The sequence below is a fragment of the Bos javanicus genome, chromosome 8, assembly GCF_032452875.1.
Source record: "Bos javanicus breed banteng chromosome 8, ARS-OSU_banteng_1.0, whole genome shotgun sequence".
NCBI lineage: Eukaryota > Metazoa > Chordata > Mammalia > Artiodactyla > Bovidae > Bos > Bos javanicus.
In genome coordinates this window covers 43,101,438-43,121,967 of record NC_083875.1, presented here as the reverse complement: position 1 = coordinate 43,121,967, position 20,530 = coordinate 43,101,438, and the positions used below count along the sequence as shown (strand labels likewise).

The window sequence follows — 20,530 nt, the reverse complement described above, 5'->3', positions numbered from 1 at the left end:
CATCCTGGGATTTGAATTTCGGCTCGTCTTGCAGGCTGATTGCAGGGGCATTTTCTTAGGCGAACTTCTATGATCAACCCTAATGCCTGCATGATTTTTGTGCTCGATTATAGAGTAGGGATTTCGGGAATGAGAGTTAGCAGTTTTTCCATTTCTCTTCAGGGCAGGATTACTCTGAATGGAGTTCTACATCTCACCAATTGATAGAACAAAACCTACTCTTGTCTTAGGGGATCAGGCTAAATTTGTTTCCCTCTCCAAATGGCAATTTGAGATAAAAGGAACTGTATCCTTTATTTTCTCTAGTCTTTCAAATGATGATGTTGAGTCCCCAGGCAGCATGGGTCAGATATTCCTGAGCCTCTGTAATTCCACATAGATACAGAGAGCAGCTTCAGCTCAAACTTGATTAAGTGTTGAAACACATGGCAGATGCCTAATAAACACCTATGTGATGACCTTTAAAATAATTGTGATGCAGGTGGATTTATTAATGGCAAAGACCTTTAATTTAATATTACATTGTGTCTTAGAATGCCTTTGAGTTGATGAGTTAGCCCTCAGTTGGACGGAAGACAATGTTTTGGGGTACAGCAAACCACTCTGTCCTCTCCTTCCTCTTGGATCTCCCTTCAGCAATGTGCAGTCCTATATTTTTCTAGGGATTCTTTGGCCAGACTCTACAGTTCATCTTTTGAAATAAGTTTCTTGAACATTTTGTTGCATTTTGACTTTTCTTTCTTAAGTATTCTTAAGTTTTCCATTTAAGTCTCTTCATCACCCAAACAGATTACTCTCATTTTTATATTACATTGTAAACGGTTCTGGGCTTCCCAGGTGGCACTAGTGGTAAAGGACCCATCTGCCAATGCAGGAGATGTAAGAGACATAGGTTTGATCCCTGGGTTGGGAAGATCCCCTGGAGGAGGACATGGCAACCCACTCCAGTATTCTTGCTGGGAAAATCCCATGGACAGAGGAACCTGGCGGGCCCCAGTCCATGGAGTCACAAAGAGTTGGACACACCTGAAGTGACTTAGCTTGAGCACATAAATGGTTCTAGAAGATTTTGGAAGCTTTCAAGCCTTTAACTTATTTTTATATTAATACAACAAAATTAATATTAGACCATGGAAAGAACATATGCCTTGGAATCAGGTGAATCTTGGTTACCAAGATCTAATTGTGACATGGTGTAACGTGCTTACTCTCCTCATTTTAAAAAATGAGGTGACAGCACATATCTTCTGGGAGTGTTGTGAGGATTGTAGAAAAAAATGTATGCTCCATTCTGCTCACATCCCTCTAACTCTTCGTACCATTTCTGTGCTCCCATCATCCTTATATCTACTGGCCAGACCACCATCTTGCTTTTGGTTTATTGGCATCCACCTTACATACACACACACACACACACACACACACACACTCGGCAAAGTCCCTGGGAACTAATGATCCCTAGAGTCATAACCAGCGACCAGTGATGGAATATAAATACCCCAGCTCCTTCCCTGGTATAATAGGGAGGCAAGTTACGTACTTTATCCCAGAGCTTTTGTGCATGAGATTAATCTTCAGGCATGCACTACAGCAACTGCCTTAACCATACACTCCTTGTTGGCTTCCATCCCTTCCTCATTTTACCTTTCCACACTCCCGTCAGTGTCCCTGCACCTTTCAGATAAATCAGCTGCACTCAGTCTTTCCATCAGGCTTTGTTTCCAGGGAAAACTCGGCTAAAATAGCGTGTACAGTGCCTTGCTTAGTGCCTGCAACCATTGGAGGCCCTCAATAGCAAATTATTCATAAAGTACATAATAATAAACCAAATAATATCCCTATAAGAGAGTCCTCATTCTGCACTGCAATACAGCAGACAGCTTCAGGTTCTGGTCTCTAGGTTGGAGCTCCTTTTAATGTCTAATACTGTCCCCTGTGCCCTTCCTCTAGGTGTACAACAGCCCCTACTAGTTCACCATCTAGGACACGTGAAAGTGAAAGTCACTCAGTCGTGTCTGACTCTTTGCGACCCCATGGCCTATACAGTCCATGGAATTCTCCAGGCCAGAATACTGGATTGGGTAGCCTTTCTGTTCTCCAGGGGATCTTCCCAATCCAGGTCTCCCGCATTGCAGGCGGATTCTTTACCAGCTGAGCCACAAGGAAGCCCAAGAATACTGGAATGGGTAGCCTATCCCTTCTCCAGCAGATCTTCCTGACCCAGCAATTGAACCGGGGCCTCCTATATTGCAGGCAGATTCAGGGAAGCCTCCCGGACACATCGGGCTATCCACTACTTGAAATGTGACCAGTCCCATTGGAGATGTACAGTAACTTAATACGGAAACAAAAATGTAAAATCTCTAATATTTTTTATTCTTTGAAATGATAATATTAGGGGTATGTTGGTTTAAATTATACATTATTACTATTTTGTCTGTTTCTTTAAATTATATATATATATATTTGATATACATAAATTTTAAATTATATATAATCCCATACTTATTAAGTTACATATGCTTTAAATTTCTATCAGTCAATGCTGTTGTGGAAAATCGTCAGGATCTCCAGGAATGTTTCTCTTTCAGGGTCGTGGGGGGCAGCCTGTGACCTCTCCCCTTGTGTTTTATTCCAGGTTACATGTCGCCGCACCCGTCTCCGCTGGGAGCCCCAGAGCACGTGTCCAGCCCTATATCAGGAGGCGGCCCGACCCCACCACAGATGCCACCGAGCCAGCCAGGACCCCTCATCCCAGGCGACCCTCAGGCGATGAACCAACCCAACAGGGGTCCCTCTCCTTTCAGTCCCGTCCAGCTGCATCAGCTCCGAGCCCAGATTTTAGCTTACAAGATGCTGGCCCGGGGCCAGCCCCTCCCTGAAACACTGCAGCTTGCAGTCCAGGGGAAAAGGACGTTGCCTGGCATGCAGCAACAGCCGCCGCCACAGCCCCAACCCCAGCCTCAGCCACAGCAGCCACAGCCGCAGCAGCAGGCCCTTGTTAACTACAACAGACCATCTGGTAGGTTAATATGCAACCCAGTGAATAATGCGAGGGTCCAGCTCAGAGAAGGATGGCTAAGCACACAGAAGCGCTGGGCTGCTGTCAGCCCAGGGCCACCTTCTTCCGCACCTCGCTGGCTCCCTTGTCTGCTTTGCTTAGTTGGCTACGATTCTTGGTCTCCTCAGCCGTGGGTCCTAGAGGGATGCTTCTTAAACCTTCAGAGACTCTGGTGAGAGCTGTGGCTCTAAGCAAAAAGCACAGTCCCCTGTGACTTTGCATTCCCTTTTAAGGGCTTCAAGGTTTGTGGGAAGCCCATCCACCCCACCCCCTGCCAGGTTAGCAACCCCTGCACCTGGTGTGTTCCATTGCCAGCAGGCACGTCTTGAATCTCCTCTCCTTTAGCTATTTTGTGTCTGTTGATTTATTTATTTCTATCCTTTTGGTTGTGAAAATACCTTTGAGGAGGCTTGCAAGAAAGCATACCCATGGTAAAGAAATTATCAAGTAGAAAATTCAGAAACAGAGGGAAGTAGAAATCAAAGTTGGGAGATCAGCCATGGGGGTGGGGGCCCAGGAGCTCTTGTGAAGGCTGCATCTGTGCTTCCAAGGTGACTGGAGCTGCATGGTGGTCAGGAAAGGGGATAGCGTCAGGTGCCTGGTCCTCGCCACTCAGAAGGAAGTTGCTGACCAGTTTCTCAGAGGACACAGAATCTTTTCTAGCATGAGAGTATAAAGTAACTTTCTCAGGCGGGATTATTTTTTAAATTATTATTGTAAGGAATACTGCATGATAGAGGCATCAGTAACATTTATTCATAATAGAGTAACAGAATCTACATGGCCTATTTCCTCTAGACACCAGCATCAGAGCTGAGGCTGACGTTCTGAAAGGAGCTGAGATGCGATAGTCTTTGGTAATGGACTGGTGGTCTGCTTGATCCCACTGAGAGAATTCAGAGCTCCAAGAAGCTATAGGATGATCTTCCATAAATGTTATTTTCTCTGGGAAGATTTTTGTTAGCCACTGGATAAGCACAAGGTTTATGGTTCTGTTCTACTAGAGCTTTGAATTCCAGGGAATTTGAATCAGGAAATTTGAATTCCAGAGTGCCTCCTTGTCACTCATGCCCTTTCCTGTGAGTGGATCCCTCTCATTTGGGTCAACCCTGACATCTGATCTTTGCTACTGGTTTGGGATTATTGGTCTTCTTCTTAGGTTTTGGGACTTAGACATTGGGAAAGAGTTCAGATGAATTTTTTTTTTTTTATTACTAGTGTTCTTCCTTCTGAGTTTGTAGATGTTTCTTTCCTGGTAGAGGAAACCCTGAGTTGCCTACTAAAAGGGTAAACTCATCTTGTTAATTGTAGATGGAGCCTTAGGAATGGTTTTCTAAAGAGCACACAAGTACCGTGTCATTTCCAGACTTCTGTGTGTGGGCTGCAATGCTCTGGTAGGTGGAGGATCCCATGGGACCAAACATTAGTGATTGTAAAGGTTGTACAGGGAACCTGTGCATTAGGTGGTAGTTTGAACACTCATTGTGTCTAGAGGCTTTAAAATTGCAAAAACTCTTGCTCTTAGGAACGCCGCCAGAGAGAATCAAAAGTGTCTGTCTGTGTATATGTGTGGTTTGTACCTCCGGAGGGCCTGCTAGCAAACCTTGTGCTCCACGCCCAGTAATAAGCACGGTGCACGTGGGACACATCTGGAGCATGGAGACTCAGGATTCAATGCCAGGGGCCTCATGTTCTGCCCCGCCCTGGCACCCTCATGACCAGAAGGCTCACAACAAGGGAAAGGCTCTGTCCCAAGGTCTGTGCACCAAGTGCAGGCATTGCACGCCTGTGGGTAGGAAGGAAAAGCATCTCAGCTCCTTACTGAGAGCCTTTCATTCATATTCTAGACACAATGTCAACAACATTGGTGACCCTGATATCCCGCGTCTCAGTATACAAGGAGCGTTATTACCTAAAGGAATTCCCAGTAGAGGCTTAGTGGTCACAGTCGGATAGTTGGTAGCTCAAGAGGAGGGAGCAAAGTCTATGCCTCCTAAAAGGCCACTGTGGGACCTTGTCACACAGGCACACTTTCTCGAGTACTGCAACTTGTCCTAGGGTAGTCCCTCATCAAGGACCTCAGTGAGGTTTGTTATTTTTAACAATGACCTAGGCACAGCAGGAAAAGATTCCAGGGTATTGTTTAAGAAGGCAGAAAGCTAAATGATTCATTTCATCTAAAGTCACAAGAATGAGACCAGATGATGAAGTAAAGTTTCGAGGATAGAGTTTCAGTTACCTGGATACTTGTACATAGCAAATCCTCCATGTCCTAACCAACACAATCCTGGGTGCATTTTCTGGATCATTTCCGGAAGAGAAGGCTCCGTTTTATTATTATTGTTTTCCTTTACCTGATGCCTACATCTTCCCTCGCCAGGCTCCTGGCATTAGGGGGGAAACTTGTTTTATTACTCACTGTCTGTGTCTTTTGTATTTCCAGCCGTTGGGCTTCATTAGAAATGATACTACTTGGGCCGATATGCCAGAGTAGGCAAAGAGACTGTGGACAAAGGAGAAAAGAAGACACTTTCCTCAAATAGAGCAGACCCCTTCCTGCCACCAGGAGGAGGTTACGTTTCTAATCTTGTCCCCCAAATCTCAGATTTCATAGGGAAATGATTACCTTCCTTGAAAATGGCTTTTTGGAGGTTTTTTTTTTTTTTTTTGGCAATGACATTTTGGACAAGTTCAAGTAAGGCCAAAAGAAGTTTTTCTTTATTTAAGAGAATATTACTTTTATTAATTGTTTATCCCTCTCCTTTTTTTAAAAAAATAATAAAGCAGCATAATTGCTTATAAATACCCCTGTCAATATTCCAGGGGAAAAAAAAATCAATTTAAGTATGTCTACTTTCCTGGTGGTAGCTATGATTTTTCTTTCGTCCCATTTGCTAGTGTCATTCATGTGCGAAGAGAGCTTTTTTGGCTGGGGTGGTCTGCCTCAAACCCATTCCAAAGTTAGAATTCACCAAAAGCAATACCGCCAGGGCCACCACCCGAAAACTGCAGTTTGACCAGAGGAAGTGTGCACTGAACAGATGAGTGACTCTAGTCCTTGCCTGCTGTGGGCTCCTCTCAAATCGAATCCATCATTTTTCTTTTAATTCTGATTCATTTTTCTTTTTGGAGACCAAAGCAGATTTCAAAACAGGAACTGAAAAGGTTTTGGGTTTTTTTTTTTTTTTTTTTTGCAGTGGGCAGGGAAGCCTTCATGGTAGAAAGCAAGAGTTTTATTGCTGATCTTTTTTAGGGCTTGTTGCTCTCCTACTTGCCCCTCTCTCTTTTTTTTTTTTCCTTTTGTCATCTAAAATTTCTTAGTATGCTTTGTTTAAGCCTCATTATTACATTTATCTTTTCAACCTCTGGAATCCACTTAAATCCTTGTCTAATGCACAGATAGTCATTTGCATAAACATCCTTCTGTACCGGAAGGTAAAGTGGGAATTCTGTACAGAAATTCTGTACATGTGAGACTTAGGTAATTTAAGAAGTTTATTTACCTGTTTCTTAGATTCAGACATCTAATAAAGACTCCTTCCCTCCCTTAGCTGCAATGGGACGACACCCCTCAAGAGTGTCAGGGCGAATATCTACCTTGACTACTAACATGAGGACTGACAGGAAGACACATATTTTGTACCGCAGACAGTTCAGCCTAAATTGTTTATATTGGTGAGAGAGTAGGAGATAAGCTAAAGAACGTAATTTGTTTTCCATCTAAAGATACCAAGATGTGAGTTTTTATCATTCTGCAGACCATGAGTGTGCTGGTTGTCAAGAGATGCTTTTTGTTGATACAGAACAAACCCATTCAGGCAGCTCAACGCACCTAAAAGACAAGCAGAACCCCTCATGGTTAGGTAGGTGTGTTCTGGGCGTGTCTAATGGCAGGCAGCTGCCTTCAGTCCCCTCGCCTCTGTGAGGAGAATTTTTTGTATAACGTGTTGGCTGGAGGACAGTAAATGAACTTGCAGTGTTTAGTTAGAAAGGAGTTTGCAGTAAATGAACTTGCAGTGTTTAATTAGAAAGGAGTTTGCCTGTAAGTGACTCTGATGAGGAATTAGCAGGAAGCACAGGGCAGGTCGACTTATCTGAGTATCTGTGCTGAATTGTATTAAACGGTGGAAACATTTTCAAGTTTGCTCTTGAAAAGCGTACTTTCAAAGCTTCTAGCTAATACAGTACCAAATTTCCTTGAAAACCTTTCTTTTGCTGTAGAGTTTTTCTGAAAAGCTGAGTGATTATATTAGGCTTCTTTACTTTGGTGTCCTTGGTGGCAATAAAAATGACCAGAGCTGAGGGGTGAGCATGCAGCAGCCAGGCTGTCTCACTGAATCCTCACTTCCCCCTTGCAGGGCGGAGGTGCTGTTATTATCTCCATTCTACCCATGAGGAGACTGAGGCACCAGGGGTTAAGTAACTTGCTTAGGCTCCCACGACTGATTGGTATGACTTACCGGTTCTTTTAGAAAGACACAGGGTGCTTTAGACGTACCTGTTTCAGTTCACAGCAAGCTGGAATACTTTTTAGATTGGATATCTGAATATTTAAGTCTACATTTGGGTCTCTCTCTACCTGTGTTTTAACTTTAAGAGTCCTTCAACCAGATAAGAATGTCTCTGTATTTATGGATTAAAGAAGCCTAGCTGTGTATGGAGAAGGAAATGGCAACCCACTCCAGTGTTCTTCCCTGGAGAATCCCAGGGACGGGGAGCCTGGTGGGCTGCCGTCTATGGGGTCGCACAGAGTCGGACACGACTGAAGTGACTTAGCAGCAGCAGCAGCAGCAGCTGTGTATATATCAGATCTAGTTTCAAGTCACAGGCTGAAAATGACTAGATTTGGAACCAGAGATATCAGACATGCTCTGGATACCTCCCTTTGATTGTGTGTTTTTAAAAATAGTGACTTGAATATACCTCGAGGAGTTGGCATGACTCTACACAGGTATTTACAAGCCATCATGCTAAAGAAGAAAGCATCCAGAGTAAGTGAAATATGTACACTCTTGCACTATTATGGCTTTCATTGATAACTTATTCAAATTTTGAAAGGAGGAAAAGCACTCTGAAAACTGAATTTAGGGTAATTAGTATGATGTTATCAATAGGACACAGATTTTCTTTTTATTAAAGGTGGTGGTTTTTTAGAGGGCTTCAATGTATTACATTTTTTATTTCGTGTGCTTATTATACCAAGTCTTCAAATATATTTAACTCTACTAGTTTCTTGAGCTTATTAGGGAAATTCGTAGAATCACACTATTAGAGTAACTGTTAGAAATCTCTATCTCCTCTCTTTTGGCTCAAGGCAACTCAGATTTTTTTAAAAATCTCCCCTGTTTTAAAGACCCTGAGGGAAAAAAATAATCAAAAGTGTCCCTCCATAACTTATTCCAATGGTTAACAACCCTGAGAGTTAATGTTTATAAACCAGTTTCTTCCATATGAATGGAAGGAACTCTAAATCTGAAATATTGTGAAAAGGTTTGCATTATGTAAAAGCCCTCCCATTCAGAAAAAGAATCAGAATGTACTTAGCTGAGAAGGATCTCTTTACTATGATAGTACATCTATAGTGCCTAAAACAAACAAACAAAAAAACAGACAAGAAGTGCATTTTTCCCTCCAGAACTTGTCATCAATCCTAGAACAGGGCTATAGATTACCTCAGGAAGTCTCATCCAGCCCTAAGTCTCTGGGAATGTTTTACCTAATTTCAGAAGGAGGGGATCGAAAGAACACCATCACTACACACACTCATGCTCACAGGCACACACATACTCACACACACTGTAGTTTCCCAGCAGTTTGTTCTAATTCTTCCCATTCCTCTTGTCAGAATGTTTGCTATCCTTGGGTTGTCATTTAAGCCCACTTCTCCCTGGTGTTTGCTGAAAATTGAAATGTGTCTAAGTTTTCATAATGTATATCTTTGTATGGTACATTAATAAGTCACTCTGAAGTATGGAGATGATTATTTTTGTTACCATTTAATAATTTTAATATATCTCTGAACAGATACAGAAAATACTTGGAAGAATGCCTATTGGAGGTTTTAACATCTGCTTGCAGAGATTTTTTTTTTTTTTTAATTTACTAAACTCCTCTGGTAGCATCACTAATTTTATTTATAACTTTGAAATAAGTAAAAATTCACCTGGAGGAGAGATGGAAAACTTTTAGTTTAAACTCCTAAAGTTAAATGTGGGAAATTGCTTTAAATTAACTAATCAAGTACATTTTAATAAACTTAATGATTACATAGCCCTTTATTCTGATAAGATGAGAAAAATGCTCTCTTGAATCTTAATCTTTGCTAGGTTTTCTTAGGTGGAATGAGCAGATTCTTTATTTCCCCTGCACTGAATGTTTTTAGAAATATTTTCTAACATGTAGTAAGAAATTTAAGTTCCCTAGATGTATCGATAAAGCCTGAAATATACTTTATAGGTCATTAGGGAAAAATGCATGCTTATTTCAGAAAATGCATGCTTATTTCAGTTCACATCAGAGTACTGGCGGGCTGCTGCCTGTATAATGTAGAGCATAGGTTCTACAGCTGGACCATTCCAGATTGGGCAGGAGGGGGCTTGTGGTGTAGTCCGCAGAATGTGATTTTGGGACCACACCCAGATTGCATCTGACCGCTGAATGACTCCCTTGCTTTTTCAGAACCCCAAATACACCTGTAATTATTTTTAAAAACCCACTGCAGACCTCCATTAAAAACTGGCTCTCTATTCCTTAATCAGTTTATTACCTAAGAGTCATTTTAGGGCCATTTCCCTTTGGGATAGATGCCAAATTCTTTTTTTCTTTTTCCTTTCCTCCTTTCTCTTCTGGCTTTCCTCATCTTCCTCCCTTCCCTCCTGTTTTCTTCTCTTGAGACCTTCCTTTGTCCCCATCCTCAGACCCTCCCCCGCCCCGGGGAGGGGGGGCGGTGGTTGTCGACAGGCAGGCGGGGTGTGGGCACAGGGCACCTTCCCTCCCCAGCTGCGCATGTCGCTCTTGTTTCGCAGGCCCGGGGCCTGAGCTGAGCGGCCCGAGCCCCCCGCAGAAGCTGCCGGTGCCTGCGCCCAGCGGCCGGCCTTCACCCGCGCCTCCCGCCGCAGCGCCACCGCCCTCGGCTGCCGTGCCCGGACCCTCCGTACCGCAGCCGGCCCCGGGGCAGCCCTCGCCCATCCTGCAGCTGCAGCAGAAGCAGAGCCGGATCAGCCCTGTCCAGAAACCGCAAGGCCTGGACCCCGTGGAGATTATGCAGGAGCGGGAGTACAGGTAATGCGCCTGCCCCGCGGGTAAGATGATGTGTGCTTGCAACTACCACCCAGCCTAGAGGGCCTGGTGTCTCCTAGTGTGATGGTCATTCTTTGTGGGACCAGGGAAAGGCCTAAGGGAAACTGCAGAGGCCAAGACTCAGGCTTGAGAGTGATTTTCCAACAAAGTCTCAGAGAAGAGTTTCTTTGCCACTGGAGCCTGGGGCAGGGACCCTCCGGGGCTTCTGGGCCTGATTTTCACTCTTGCAGTCAGAAAACTTTTATCTACTCCGATGACACGTCAAGATCAAAAGCTCAGCCCAGAGTTCTTAAAGATACAAGAAAGTGGTCAGCCCACACTCAGATTGTGCAGTATTTTGTTCTAGTCTGGCAGTGTGTCCTTGAATGTTGACTGTGAGTGGCTCATATGTTGAGTGTGTCTGCTGGCTTGACATCTCCTGATACTAAAGGCCATCCTTCAGAAGTTGTATATAAGGAAATAATGCATTCTTTGATTCAGTTCATGCACTTGTTGGTCAATGGCTTGGTCTCACTTTTGGGGTAGGCCACATTTAAATGTCTTCATATGTGGTCCTTATTTTAACTCTTACTCCAGAAGCTTCATTTGGCACATTTATCTGAATCAGGGATTGACAAACCTTTTCTCTAAAGGGCCTTAGAGCTTCTGTCAGAACTATTCAACTCTACCATTACGGCATGAATGCAGCCAGGCAATAATGGGCTGGCTGTGTTCCTCTGAAACTTTATTTATGAGAACAAGCTACAGACAGGGTTTGGCCCGCAGACTGTAGTTCAGTTCACTTCAGTTCAGTCGCTCACTCGTGTCCGACTCTTTGCGACCCCATGAATCACAGCACGCCGGGCCTCCCTGTCCATCACCATCTCCCGGAGTTCACTCAAACTCATGTCCATCAAGTCAGTGATGCCATCCAGCCATCTCATCCTCTGTCGTCTCCTTCTCCTCCTGCCCTCAATCTTTGCCAGCATCAGAGTCTTTTCCCAATAAGTCCACTCTTTGCATGAGGTGGCCAAAGTATTGGAGTTTCAGCTTCAGATCAGTCCTTCCAATGAACACCCAGGACTGATCTCCTTCAGAATGGACTGGTTGGATCTCCTTGCAGTCCAAGGGACTCTCAAGAGTCTTCTCCAACACCACACAGTTCAAAAGCATCAATTCTTGGGTGCTCAGCTTTCTTCACAGTCCAACTCTCACATACATACATGACCACAGGATAAACCATAGCCTTGACTAGACGGACCTTTGTTGGCAAAATAATGTCTCTATTTTTGAATATGCTATCTAGGTTGGTCATAACTTTCCTTCCAAGGAGTAAGTGTCTTTTAATTTCATGGCTACAGTCACCATCTGCAGTGATTTTGGAGCCCCCCAAAATAAAGTCTGACACTGTTTCCACTGTTTTCCCATCTATTTCCCATGAAGTGATGGGACCAGATGCCATGATCCTCGTTTTCTGAATGTTGAGCTTTAAGCCAACTTTTTCACTCTCCTCTTTCACTTTCATCAAGAGGCTTTTGAGTTCCTCTTCACTTTCTGCCATAAGCGGGGTGTCATCTGCATATCTGAGGTTACTGATGTTTCTCCTGGCAATCTTGATTCCAGCTTGTGCTTCTTCCAGCCCAGCGTTTCTCATGATGTACTCTGCATATAAGTTAAATAAGCAGGGTGACAATATACAGCCTTGACTTACTCCTTTTCCTATTTGGAACCAGTCTGTTGTTCCATGTCTAGTTCTAACTGTTGCTTCCTGACCTGCATATAGGTTTCTCAAGAGGCAGGTCAGGTGGTCTGGTATTCCCATCTCTTGAAGAATTTTCCACAGTTTATTGTAATCCACACAGTCAAAGGCTTTGGCATAGTCAATAAAGCAGAACTAGATGTTTTTCTGGCATTCTCTTGCTTTTTCCATGATCCAGTAGTTAGTAGATTCTAAATGGTTAATTTCAAAAAAAAAAAAAAGAGTCCAGGAAGAACTGAGTCAAGATAAAATGAAGCTAAGATCATGGATTCGGGTGTATGTGTGTGTGAAAGTCACTCAGTCGTGTCTGGCTCTTTGCGACCCCATGGACTATATAGTTCATGGAGTTCTCCAGGCCAGAATCCTAGAGTAGGCAAGCCATTCCCTTCTCCAGGGGATCTTCCCAACCCAGGGATCAAACCCAGGTCTTCTGCACTGCAGGCGGATTCTGTACCAGCTGAGCCACCAGGGAAGCCCTGGTTTCGAGAGTTAGCCAAAAAGTGTGCCCTGCCACTAAGTGTCTGTGTTGCCTTCCTCAAGGTACATCTGTTTTCTGTGACTCAGTTTCCCCTTATGTTAAAAGAAGGTATTATGCAATATTATCTTTTATAGGGAGAAGATAAAATTATACCAAGACTTTCAATACATATTAGCTATTATTATTATTTCCCAAGTGTGATTTAACTTAAGACAATTAGGGGTTAAACATTATAGAGAACGTTAGGAAATAATGTCTGTGCTTTCATGCTATATTGCTTTAGTTATGTCTGACTCTTTGCAACCCTATGGACTGTAGTCCGCCAGGGTCTTCTGTCCATGGGAATTCTCCAGGCAAGAATACTGGAGTGGGTTGCCATGCCCGCCCCCAGGGGATCTTCCTGACCCTGGCATCTAATAAGAGTCTCTTATGTCTCCAGCATTGGCAGGCAGATTCTTTACCACTGGTGCCACCTGGAAGCCCAAAATAATGTCTTTTGTTGTTCAGTCACTCAGTTGTGTCCTACTCTTTGAGACCCCATGGACTGCAGCACACCAGGCTTCCCTGTCCTTCAGCATCTCCTGGAGCTGGCTCAAACTCATGTTCATTGAGTCAGTGATGCCATCCAACGATCTTGTGCTCTCCCATCCCCTTCTCCTGCCTTCAGTCTTTCCTAGCATCAGGGTCTTTTCTAATGAGTTGGCTCTTCGAATCAAGTGGCCAAAGTATTGGGAGCTTCAACTTCAGCATCAGTCCTCCTAATGAATATTCAAGATTGACTGGTTTGATCTCCTTGCAGTCCAAGGGACTCTCAAGAGTCTTCTCCAACACCACAGTTCAAAAGCATCAATTCTTTGGCGTTCAGCCTTCTTTATGGTCCAGCTCTCACATCCATACATGACTATTGGCAAAACCATGACTTTGACTAGATGGACCTTTGTTGGCAAAGTAATGTCTCTGCTTTTTAATATGCTGTCTAGATTTGTCATAGCTTTTCTTCCAAGGAGCAAGCGTCTTTTAATTTTGTGGCTGCAGTCACCATCTGCAGTGATTTTGGAGCCCAGGAAAAAAATAATATCTAGAATCCCTTTAAAAACATTACCTTACTCTTTATTGTAAAATACATGACTACTTATCTATTATTATATTAAAATACTAATTTATCAGCTTTGAGAGTTACTCTGAAAGAAATCACAATAACTTGCCATTAAATGTGTATAGCTTTTTGGATGAAGAGTATAACTTTATTCTCACTGCCATTATTAATCCTCAATTAAGAGCTTTTATATTGCTGTTTCCAGCTTTTCATGTATCCCTAGAGAGCTAGATACTCATCATCAATTGATATTTCAGTACTGATAGGCAGATTCTGTTGGGTGAATAATTTCTGTGTGGTATAAAAGTCAAATATCAGCACTGTATACTCATTTGGGGCAGAAAAAATATTCATATTCAGTCCTTTCTTTATGTTGCTATTGAATAAAAAAGCCAAAAGCCATTTTAAAAGACAATAAATGGGATAGTGGGGTATTGTTTAAAATTCTGACTTCCTAAGTGCTAACATTTTTTCCCCACCTTGACCGTACAGAGCTACCAGTCCCTTTGTTGAATCACATAAACCCCTTATAACACAGACACTGTATCTAGAAATGCATCTGGGATTTTTTCCTTCAGTTTAGTTCAGTTGCTCAGTCGTGTCCAACTCTTTGCAACCCCACGGACTGCAGCATGCCAGGCTTCCCTGTCCATCACCAACTCCTGGAGCTTGCTGAAACTCATGTCCATTGAGTCAGTGATGCCATCCAACCATCTCATCCTCTGTTGTCCCCTTCTCCTCCTGCCTTCAGTTTTTCCCAGTATCAGGGTCTTTTCCAGTGAGTCAGTTCTTCACGTCAGGTGGCCAAAGTATTGGAGCTTCAGCTTCAGCATCAGTCCTTCCAGTGAATATTCAGGACTGATTTCCTTCAGGATTGACTAATTTGATCTTGCTGTCCAAGGGACTCTCAAGAGTCTTCTCCAACACCACAGTTCAAAAGCATTAATTCTTAATATTTTTTTCCTTCTTCAGCCTATATTATGGGGGGTGTGTGTGTGTGCGCACTTATTGAGTCCTAAATTTTCTTTGTCATTTTTACCAGAACTGTATTTGCAGAGTTTTCTTGTAACGAGCTCATTTTAACACTTTTTTGGGAAATTATCTTAAAGGATGGTCTCCCAAAGTACACGGTATTAATAATTACTGTTTAGCCTATTCTAGTATGTGGAAAGGTTTTTGTCCTCCATACCTGTGTCAAGTTAAAAACATGTGTCCATCAGTATCTTCTGAATTACAAGCATTGCAGAAGGTGGTGGAATGGCTAATTGTCATGTTATTATTATTACTTGATAACATGTTTCCTCTTCTGTTAAGCTGCCTGGCTTTTGAAGTGACCAATCTGGCAACCCTACGTTCAAAAAGCTGGTGGGTGTTTTGGCCTGAAATCTCCCATGGCTGTCTTGAGAAGCTTAGGTTTATACTGGCAGGGTTTTGCAGGGGTATCTTTTATCTTCTTTAGTTACAGAGCAAGAGCTGACTTCTGCCTATATGAAGATAAATTATCCAGTTGCAGAAATTAGTTAAATATATTCCTTAAAAAGGGTTAGATTAAGTCCCTTAGGCCCTTGTAAAAGACAGCTAAAACCCCCCTTTCTCCCTCTTTGAGAGAATGGCTTACTTACTACCCTTTAGCACTGATAGGAAGAGTCCGGTGTAACTCTCTCTTCTGATTGAGGATTTGAGAAAGGTCTTTTTTTTTTTTTTTTTTTAAGTCTCTTTTATAATTTTATAAACTTGGTTTGAGCAGAAATCATTTGTCAGAAATTCTTTAACCAGATGTTCATTCCTTTGTTGTAATATCACTTACCTTGTCTATGAAAAATGAAAGAAAATTGTCAGAATCTTAACTTTTTTTTTTTACTTTTAAGTCACTTGGCTGCTTTTCCTGTTCATCATGAAATCAGAATTTTGACAAAATTAACTTTGCTTTTTCAGTAATAGCACATGTAAGTTTCTGCATGTGAACACTCTGCCTCAGATCTATATAAGCTCTTCAGTTAAAAACGTTTTGTTGTCATTTAAATTGGATCCTTTCTTTTAGACCATCTTTTCTTTGTGATGGAACTTTATTGCTTTTCTCTGTAGTGTCAGTACCTTTCTTTTTTTTGGTGTTTTGGCATGCTTTCTTTGCCCCTGTCAATATATTTCACTTCAGTTCTTCCACCTAGAGTTAGAGGGTTGATCAGAAGTGCTCTAGGAATTATAATGTTAGCATGTAAATTCTACAAATGTCACATGAGAAAGAAATATATTTCACACTGAAAGGGATTTATTTGAGAAAAGTATCTTTGAATGATGTGAGCGCTCTTTGGTATCAAGTCAGAACTTAGTATGAAAACAGCATACTAGTCCCCCAGCTTCGGGAAGCCAGCCTAGTGTTTTTTGTACTGCCCTGGCCTCCATTACAACCCTGAAAATTCCTTCTCAAAAATTACCAAGAACCACTTCATCAGCAGAGTTACCAAAAGTCAGTCTCCCTCTCTCTTTCTTTTAAAAAGTGTCACTCAGCTCCTGGAAGGAACAAAATGTACCAGTGTCATTTTCTGTTCAAATAACTCTCCTACAGGAATCATAAACTTCTCCTCTGGACCTGAACAAATATCTGTCGCCTTTAATGGAACTCTTTTTCTTGCCAGAACAGTAACCCCTCTTGATTTACTGTTCAATCTGTATGAAAAACCTGAGTGACCTAATTCTGCTTCAATTTTCTGTGCCCGTGAGGACACTAAATGAGTCTCCTGCAGTTATGCAGTATTACATCTGTTGTTGTTTCGGGAAGTTTAGAATCCTGAATCTCTTTATCGGACTACCTGCTGAATCCCATTGATGGGAAGATGAAATTGTCTGGAGAGGAGCATTATTTAAAATGAAGATTTCTATTAACAGCCACCACCACACAAAGATAAAATTCTCTATGTAAAAGAAGCCCCTCCTATCCCTTTACTACTCCCTCTCCCCATGTGCTGAATTGGATGCATATCATTTTACGGAAAGATCGGAATCTACCTTTCCTCTTTTCCTATAGTTTACACTCTGTACTTCTTGCCTCCCTTCCATAAAAGAAAGAGTCTTTTGTCCTGGAGAATCTGAGATTCACTGACAAATTACTAGGTCCTTTGGAGAAGCCACCATTTCCGGGGCTTCCCTTCCCAGCTTCCCACCGACTCCCACGTCCAGGTGACCCCATGCTCCACCTACCCAACTCCCCACCTTCTCACCTCCCTGCTTCTCCTCTCCACTCTCCAACGTCCACCTCCTGGTCCAGTGTGATTTAATCTCTACACAGTCAGGCCAGTTGTCCTAAGATCATTTATTTAGCCCCAGTTCCACAGTCGTTTAGACGATTAAGGACAAAGCACCCATTCCTCTAATGCAGCTCCTGACCCACTTTGTCAAAGAGAGTAAGACACAATGCCAAGGGACAGTTTGAATTCTGGGTTATTCTGATGAAAAAGGACTGCAGTAAATATAGAACCAAAGAAGTAGAATAACCATATCGTTGGCCTTTATCTCACCCCGCTACAGTATTTAAATTTCTCTTAGTATGGCCTTTACTCTACACAGGTAGAATTGTTTCAGTTTCCTTTTTTCCCCTTTAAATTATATGTTTGAAAAAACTGTAATAGATTTTTCTCTTAATATCTTAATTGTTAAGATGCATCACCTGTTGCTGTATTTGGGAATTTTTGGCCATGTGCATGTTTAAGAAATTGAATTGGATAAAGGAAGTATATGTTTGTTTCATACAGATAAAAGTTAAAAACCATGATTAGAATCCCATGAGTATCAATAGTAAAAGGAATGTGGAAGAAGGTTGGGAGAGTTTGAACAATTTGATCGAGAGGAAATTGATGAATGTTTATTGTTATTGTTTGAGCCTAATACATTTTTAGTCTGTTGCATGGTAAAACCATTTATAAGTACTATTGTTTATGTTGGTATGCATTGTTGAAATAACACGATAACAATGATGATACTAGTAGTAACACGTGGTGATAATAGATCATTCAGTAAATCATAACAACACATATATACCAAATAAAAGAGGAATCTATCATAATATTATTTTCATGAAAGTGTTCATTGTTCAGTCATATCAGACTCTTTGTAACCCTGTGGACTGAAGCCCACGAGGCTCCTCTGTCCATGCAGTTCTCCAGGAAGAAATACTGGAGTGAGTAGCCAGTCCCTTCTCCACGGGATCTTCTAGACCCAAGGATCGAACCTGGGTTTGCTGCATTGCAGGCAGATCTTTACTGTATGAGCAACCAAGTGAGGTCAGGAAAAAAATGACACATTTCCCTTATTATTATTTTTAAAGTTTTGAGAAATGTATTTTATTTCTCTGTCAAAGCAAACAGCTCTGATTTTTGTTTAAAAAAAAAGCCCTAATTTTGATACTTGGGCTTCCCTGGTGGCACTAGGGGTAAAGAAGCTACCTTCCAATGCAGGAGATGCAGGTTCCCTCCCAGGGTTGGGAAGATCCCCTGGAGGAGGGCATGACAGCCCACTCCAATATTGTTGCCTGGAGAATCCCCATGGGCAGAGGAGCCTGGTGGGCTACAGTCCATACGGTTGCAAAGAGTTGAATATGACTGAAGCGACTTAGCACACACACACACATGCATGCATTCTGATACTTGGGCTATATGAACTATTAAGATATTTTGCAGTGTGCAAGTCACAGAAGGTTTTCTTTTTCATATCAATATATGGCATCATAAAGGTTAATAAAACCATGAAACTAATTTTAAACAGAATGTTTAGTTATCAACTTTTATAGCTGAGTTCCACGAGAGTTTGCAGTTAGAAAGTGTACTTTGATTATCTGTGGTGGTGTTACAGTGGTGCTGGTTTAAAGCCAGTGAGGAGTCTCATCTTGGCTCTCTCCTTTACTGGCTCTGTGAAGTCCACATGTTTCTTAGTATCTCTGAACTTCAGTTTTCTCAATAACATAGTGCTGTTATAGACTTACCTTGTAGATGTATATGTGTGTGTGTGGGAGAGAGAGAGAGAAAATTAAATTGTGCTTTAACTACACCTGCAATGCAGGAGACTCCGGTTTGATTCCTGGGTCAGGAAGATCTGCTGGAGAAGGGATAGGCTACCCAGTCCAGTATTCTTGTGTTTCCCTTGTGGCTCAGCTGGTAAAGAATCTGCCTGCAATGTGGGAGACCTGGGTTGGGAAGATCTCCTGGAGAACAGAAAGGCTACCCAATCCAGTATTCTGGCCTGGAGAATTCCAAGGACTGTATAGTCCATGGGGTCACAAAGAGTCAGACACGACTGAGCGACTTTCATTTTCACTTTAAATGCACCTTAGTGCAGTTAGTTTAGTTTAACTTACTACCATTTACTGTTCTTTCTTTGTCAACATCTATTCCAAGTCAGTTTTGCCCCCAAATTTGAGGGAAGGTGATTCAAGGAGATCCAACCAGTCCATCCTAAAGGAGATCAGTCCTGGGTATTCATTGGAAGGACTGATGCTAAAGCTGAAACTCCAATACTTTGACCACCTCCTGCGAAGAGTTGACTCATTGGAAAAGACCCTGATGCTGGGAGGAATTGGGGGCAGGAGGAGAAGGCGACGACAGAGGATGAGATGGCTGGATGGCATCACCGACTCGATGGACATGAGTTTGAGTGAACTCTGGGAGTTGGTGATGGACAGGGAGGCTTGGCGTGCTGTGATTCATGGGGTTGCAAAGAGTTTGACACGACTGAACAACTGAACTGAACTGAACTGATTATAAAACTTGATTTAAATGGCAGATCATTATTTGTAAGCATAGGACCCAGGTGAACTCTAAAATCAGTTTCTGTGACTTACAGTAACAGTATCGCAAGTAAATTAAGTGGGATGTCTTTTATTTTCTGTTCTGCCTCTATTATGAGGAAGTACCCACAGTTCTGTTTTGTTTTTGTTTTTTTTTTTAATGATGGCCAGACTGAGATTGCCTGGCAGTCCTTTTCTAGAAACTCTTAGTTTTCACATGCTGTTTGCTATTTACTGCCGCGCCAAACCAGATTTTTTTTTTTTTTTTTTTGATATCTGATTTGCCTTTTCTTTTCTCAAGCAAGTATTGCTCACAGAGGAAATGGTTGTGGTTGGCAGGGCTCTTTCTCTCTCTCTGAAAGTTTTGGGTTGGCTGATTTCTGTGGCCTCAGCACCTAAAACTGTTCTCGTTTACTCAGCATTAATGCCTGTCATCATCAGCATCTTGGAAGGAAGGGCCAGTGGCCCCACTGCCTTAGGACAGACCTAGAAGTTAGAAAGAGAACTCTGTTGTCTCAGCTCTGCGCTCTGGCTGGGAGCAAGTCAGATTTTTCCTGGCTGTCACTTTCTCTCTCTCTTCAGAGGGAGCCATGGGACTTTGACTTTGCTCCTCCGTGTACCCCAAGCCTTCCTTCCTGGCTGTTAGAGACAGGTTGTGAAGAAGGCCAAAAGTGTTAAGTAATATAGCACCTGTGGGCATTAGTGCAAAGGGAGCTTTTCTCTGCTTAACATCAGATAATCTGTTTGGGTGTCAGAAATTTGCCATCAGTATCTGCAAGGTGTTCTGCCATGAATGTAAACCTGAGACTATTGTCTGTCAGTTAAGACCAGGCTGTAACATCTATTTTCCCCTCCCCCTCCCCCGTTTTATCATCTCCTTTAGACTTCAGGCTCGCATAGCCCATAGGATACAGGAGCTGGAAAATCTGCCTGGCTCTTTGCCACCAGACTTACGAACCAAAGCAACCGTGGAACTGAAAGCACTTCGGTTACTCAATTTCCAACGTCAGGTAATAACTTTTCCCCAGCACATCTGAGGTACAGGAAATGAAATGAATGTAATTGTTCCAGAGTGTGATCTG

General features: G+C 42.4%; 1 protein-coding gene across 7 annotated transcripts in view; it reads left to right on the top strand.

Moving 5' to 3' along the window:
• SMARCA2 (SWI/SNF related, matrix associated, actin dependent regulator of chromatin, subfamily a, member 2) overlaps window positions 1-20,530 on the top strand; it is a 179,781-nt gene that overhangs the window by 21,176 nt on the left and 138,075 nt on the right. For all 7 annotated transcript variants that reach the window (XM_061425431.1, XM_061425428.1, XM_061425433.1 and 4 more), the window contains exons 4-6: window positions 2,639-3,022; window positions 10,087-10,342; window positions 20,332-20,458. In XM_061425431.1, the coding sequence (XP_061281415.1) occupies window positions 2,639-3,022; window positions 10,087-10,342; window positions 20,332-20,458 (767 nt within the window). The remainder of the gene's footprint in view (window positions 1-2,638; window positions 3,023-10,086; window positions 10,343-20,331; window positions 20,459-20,530) is intronic.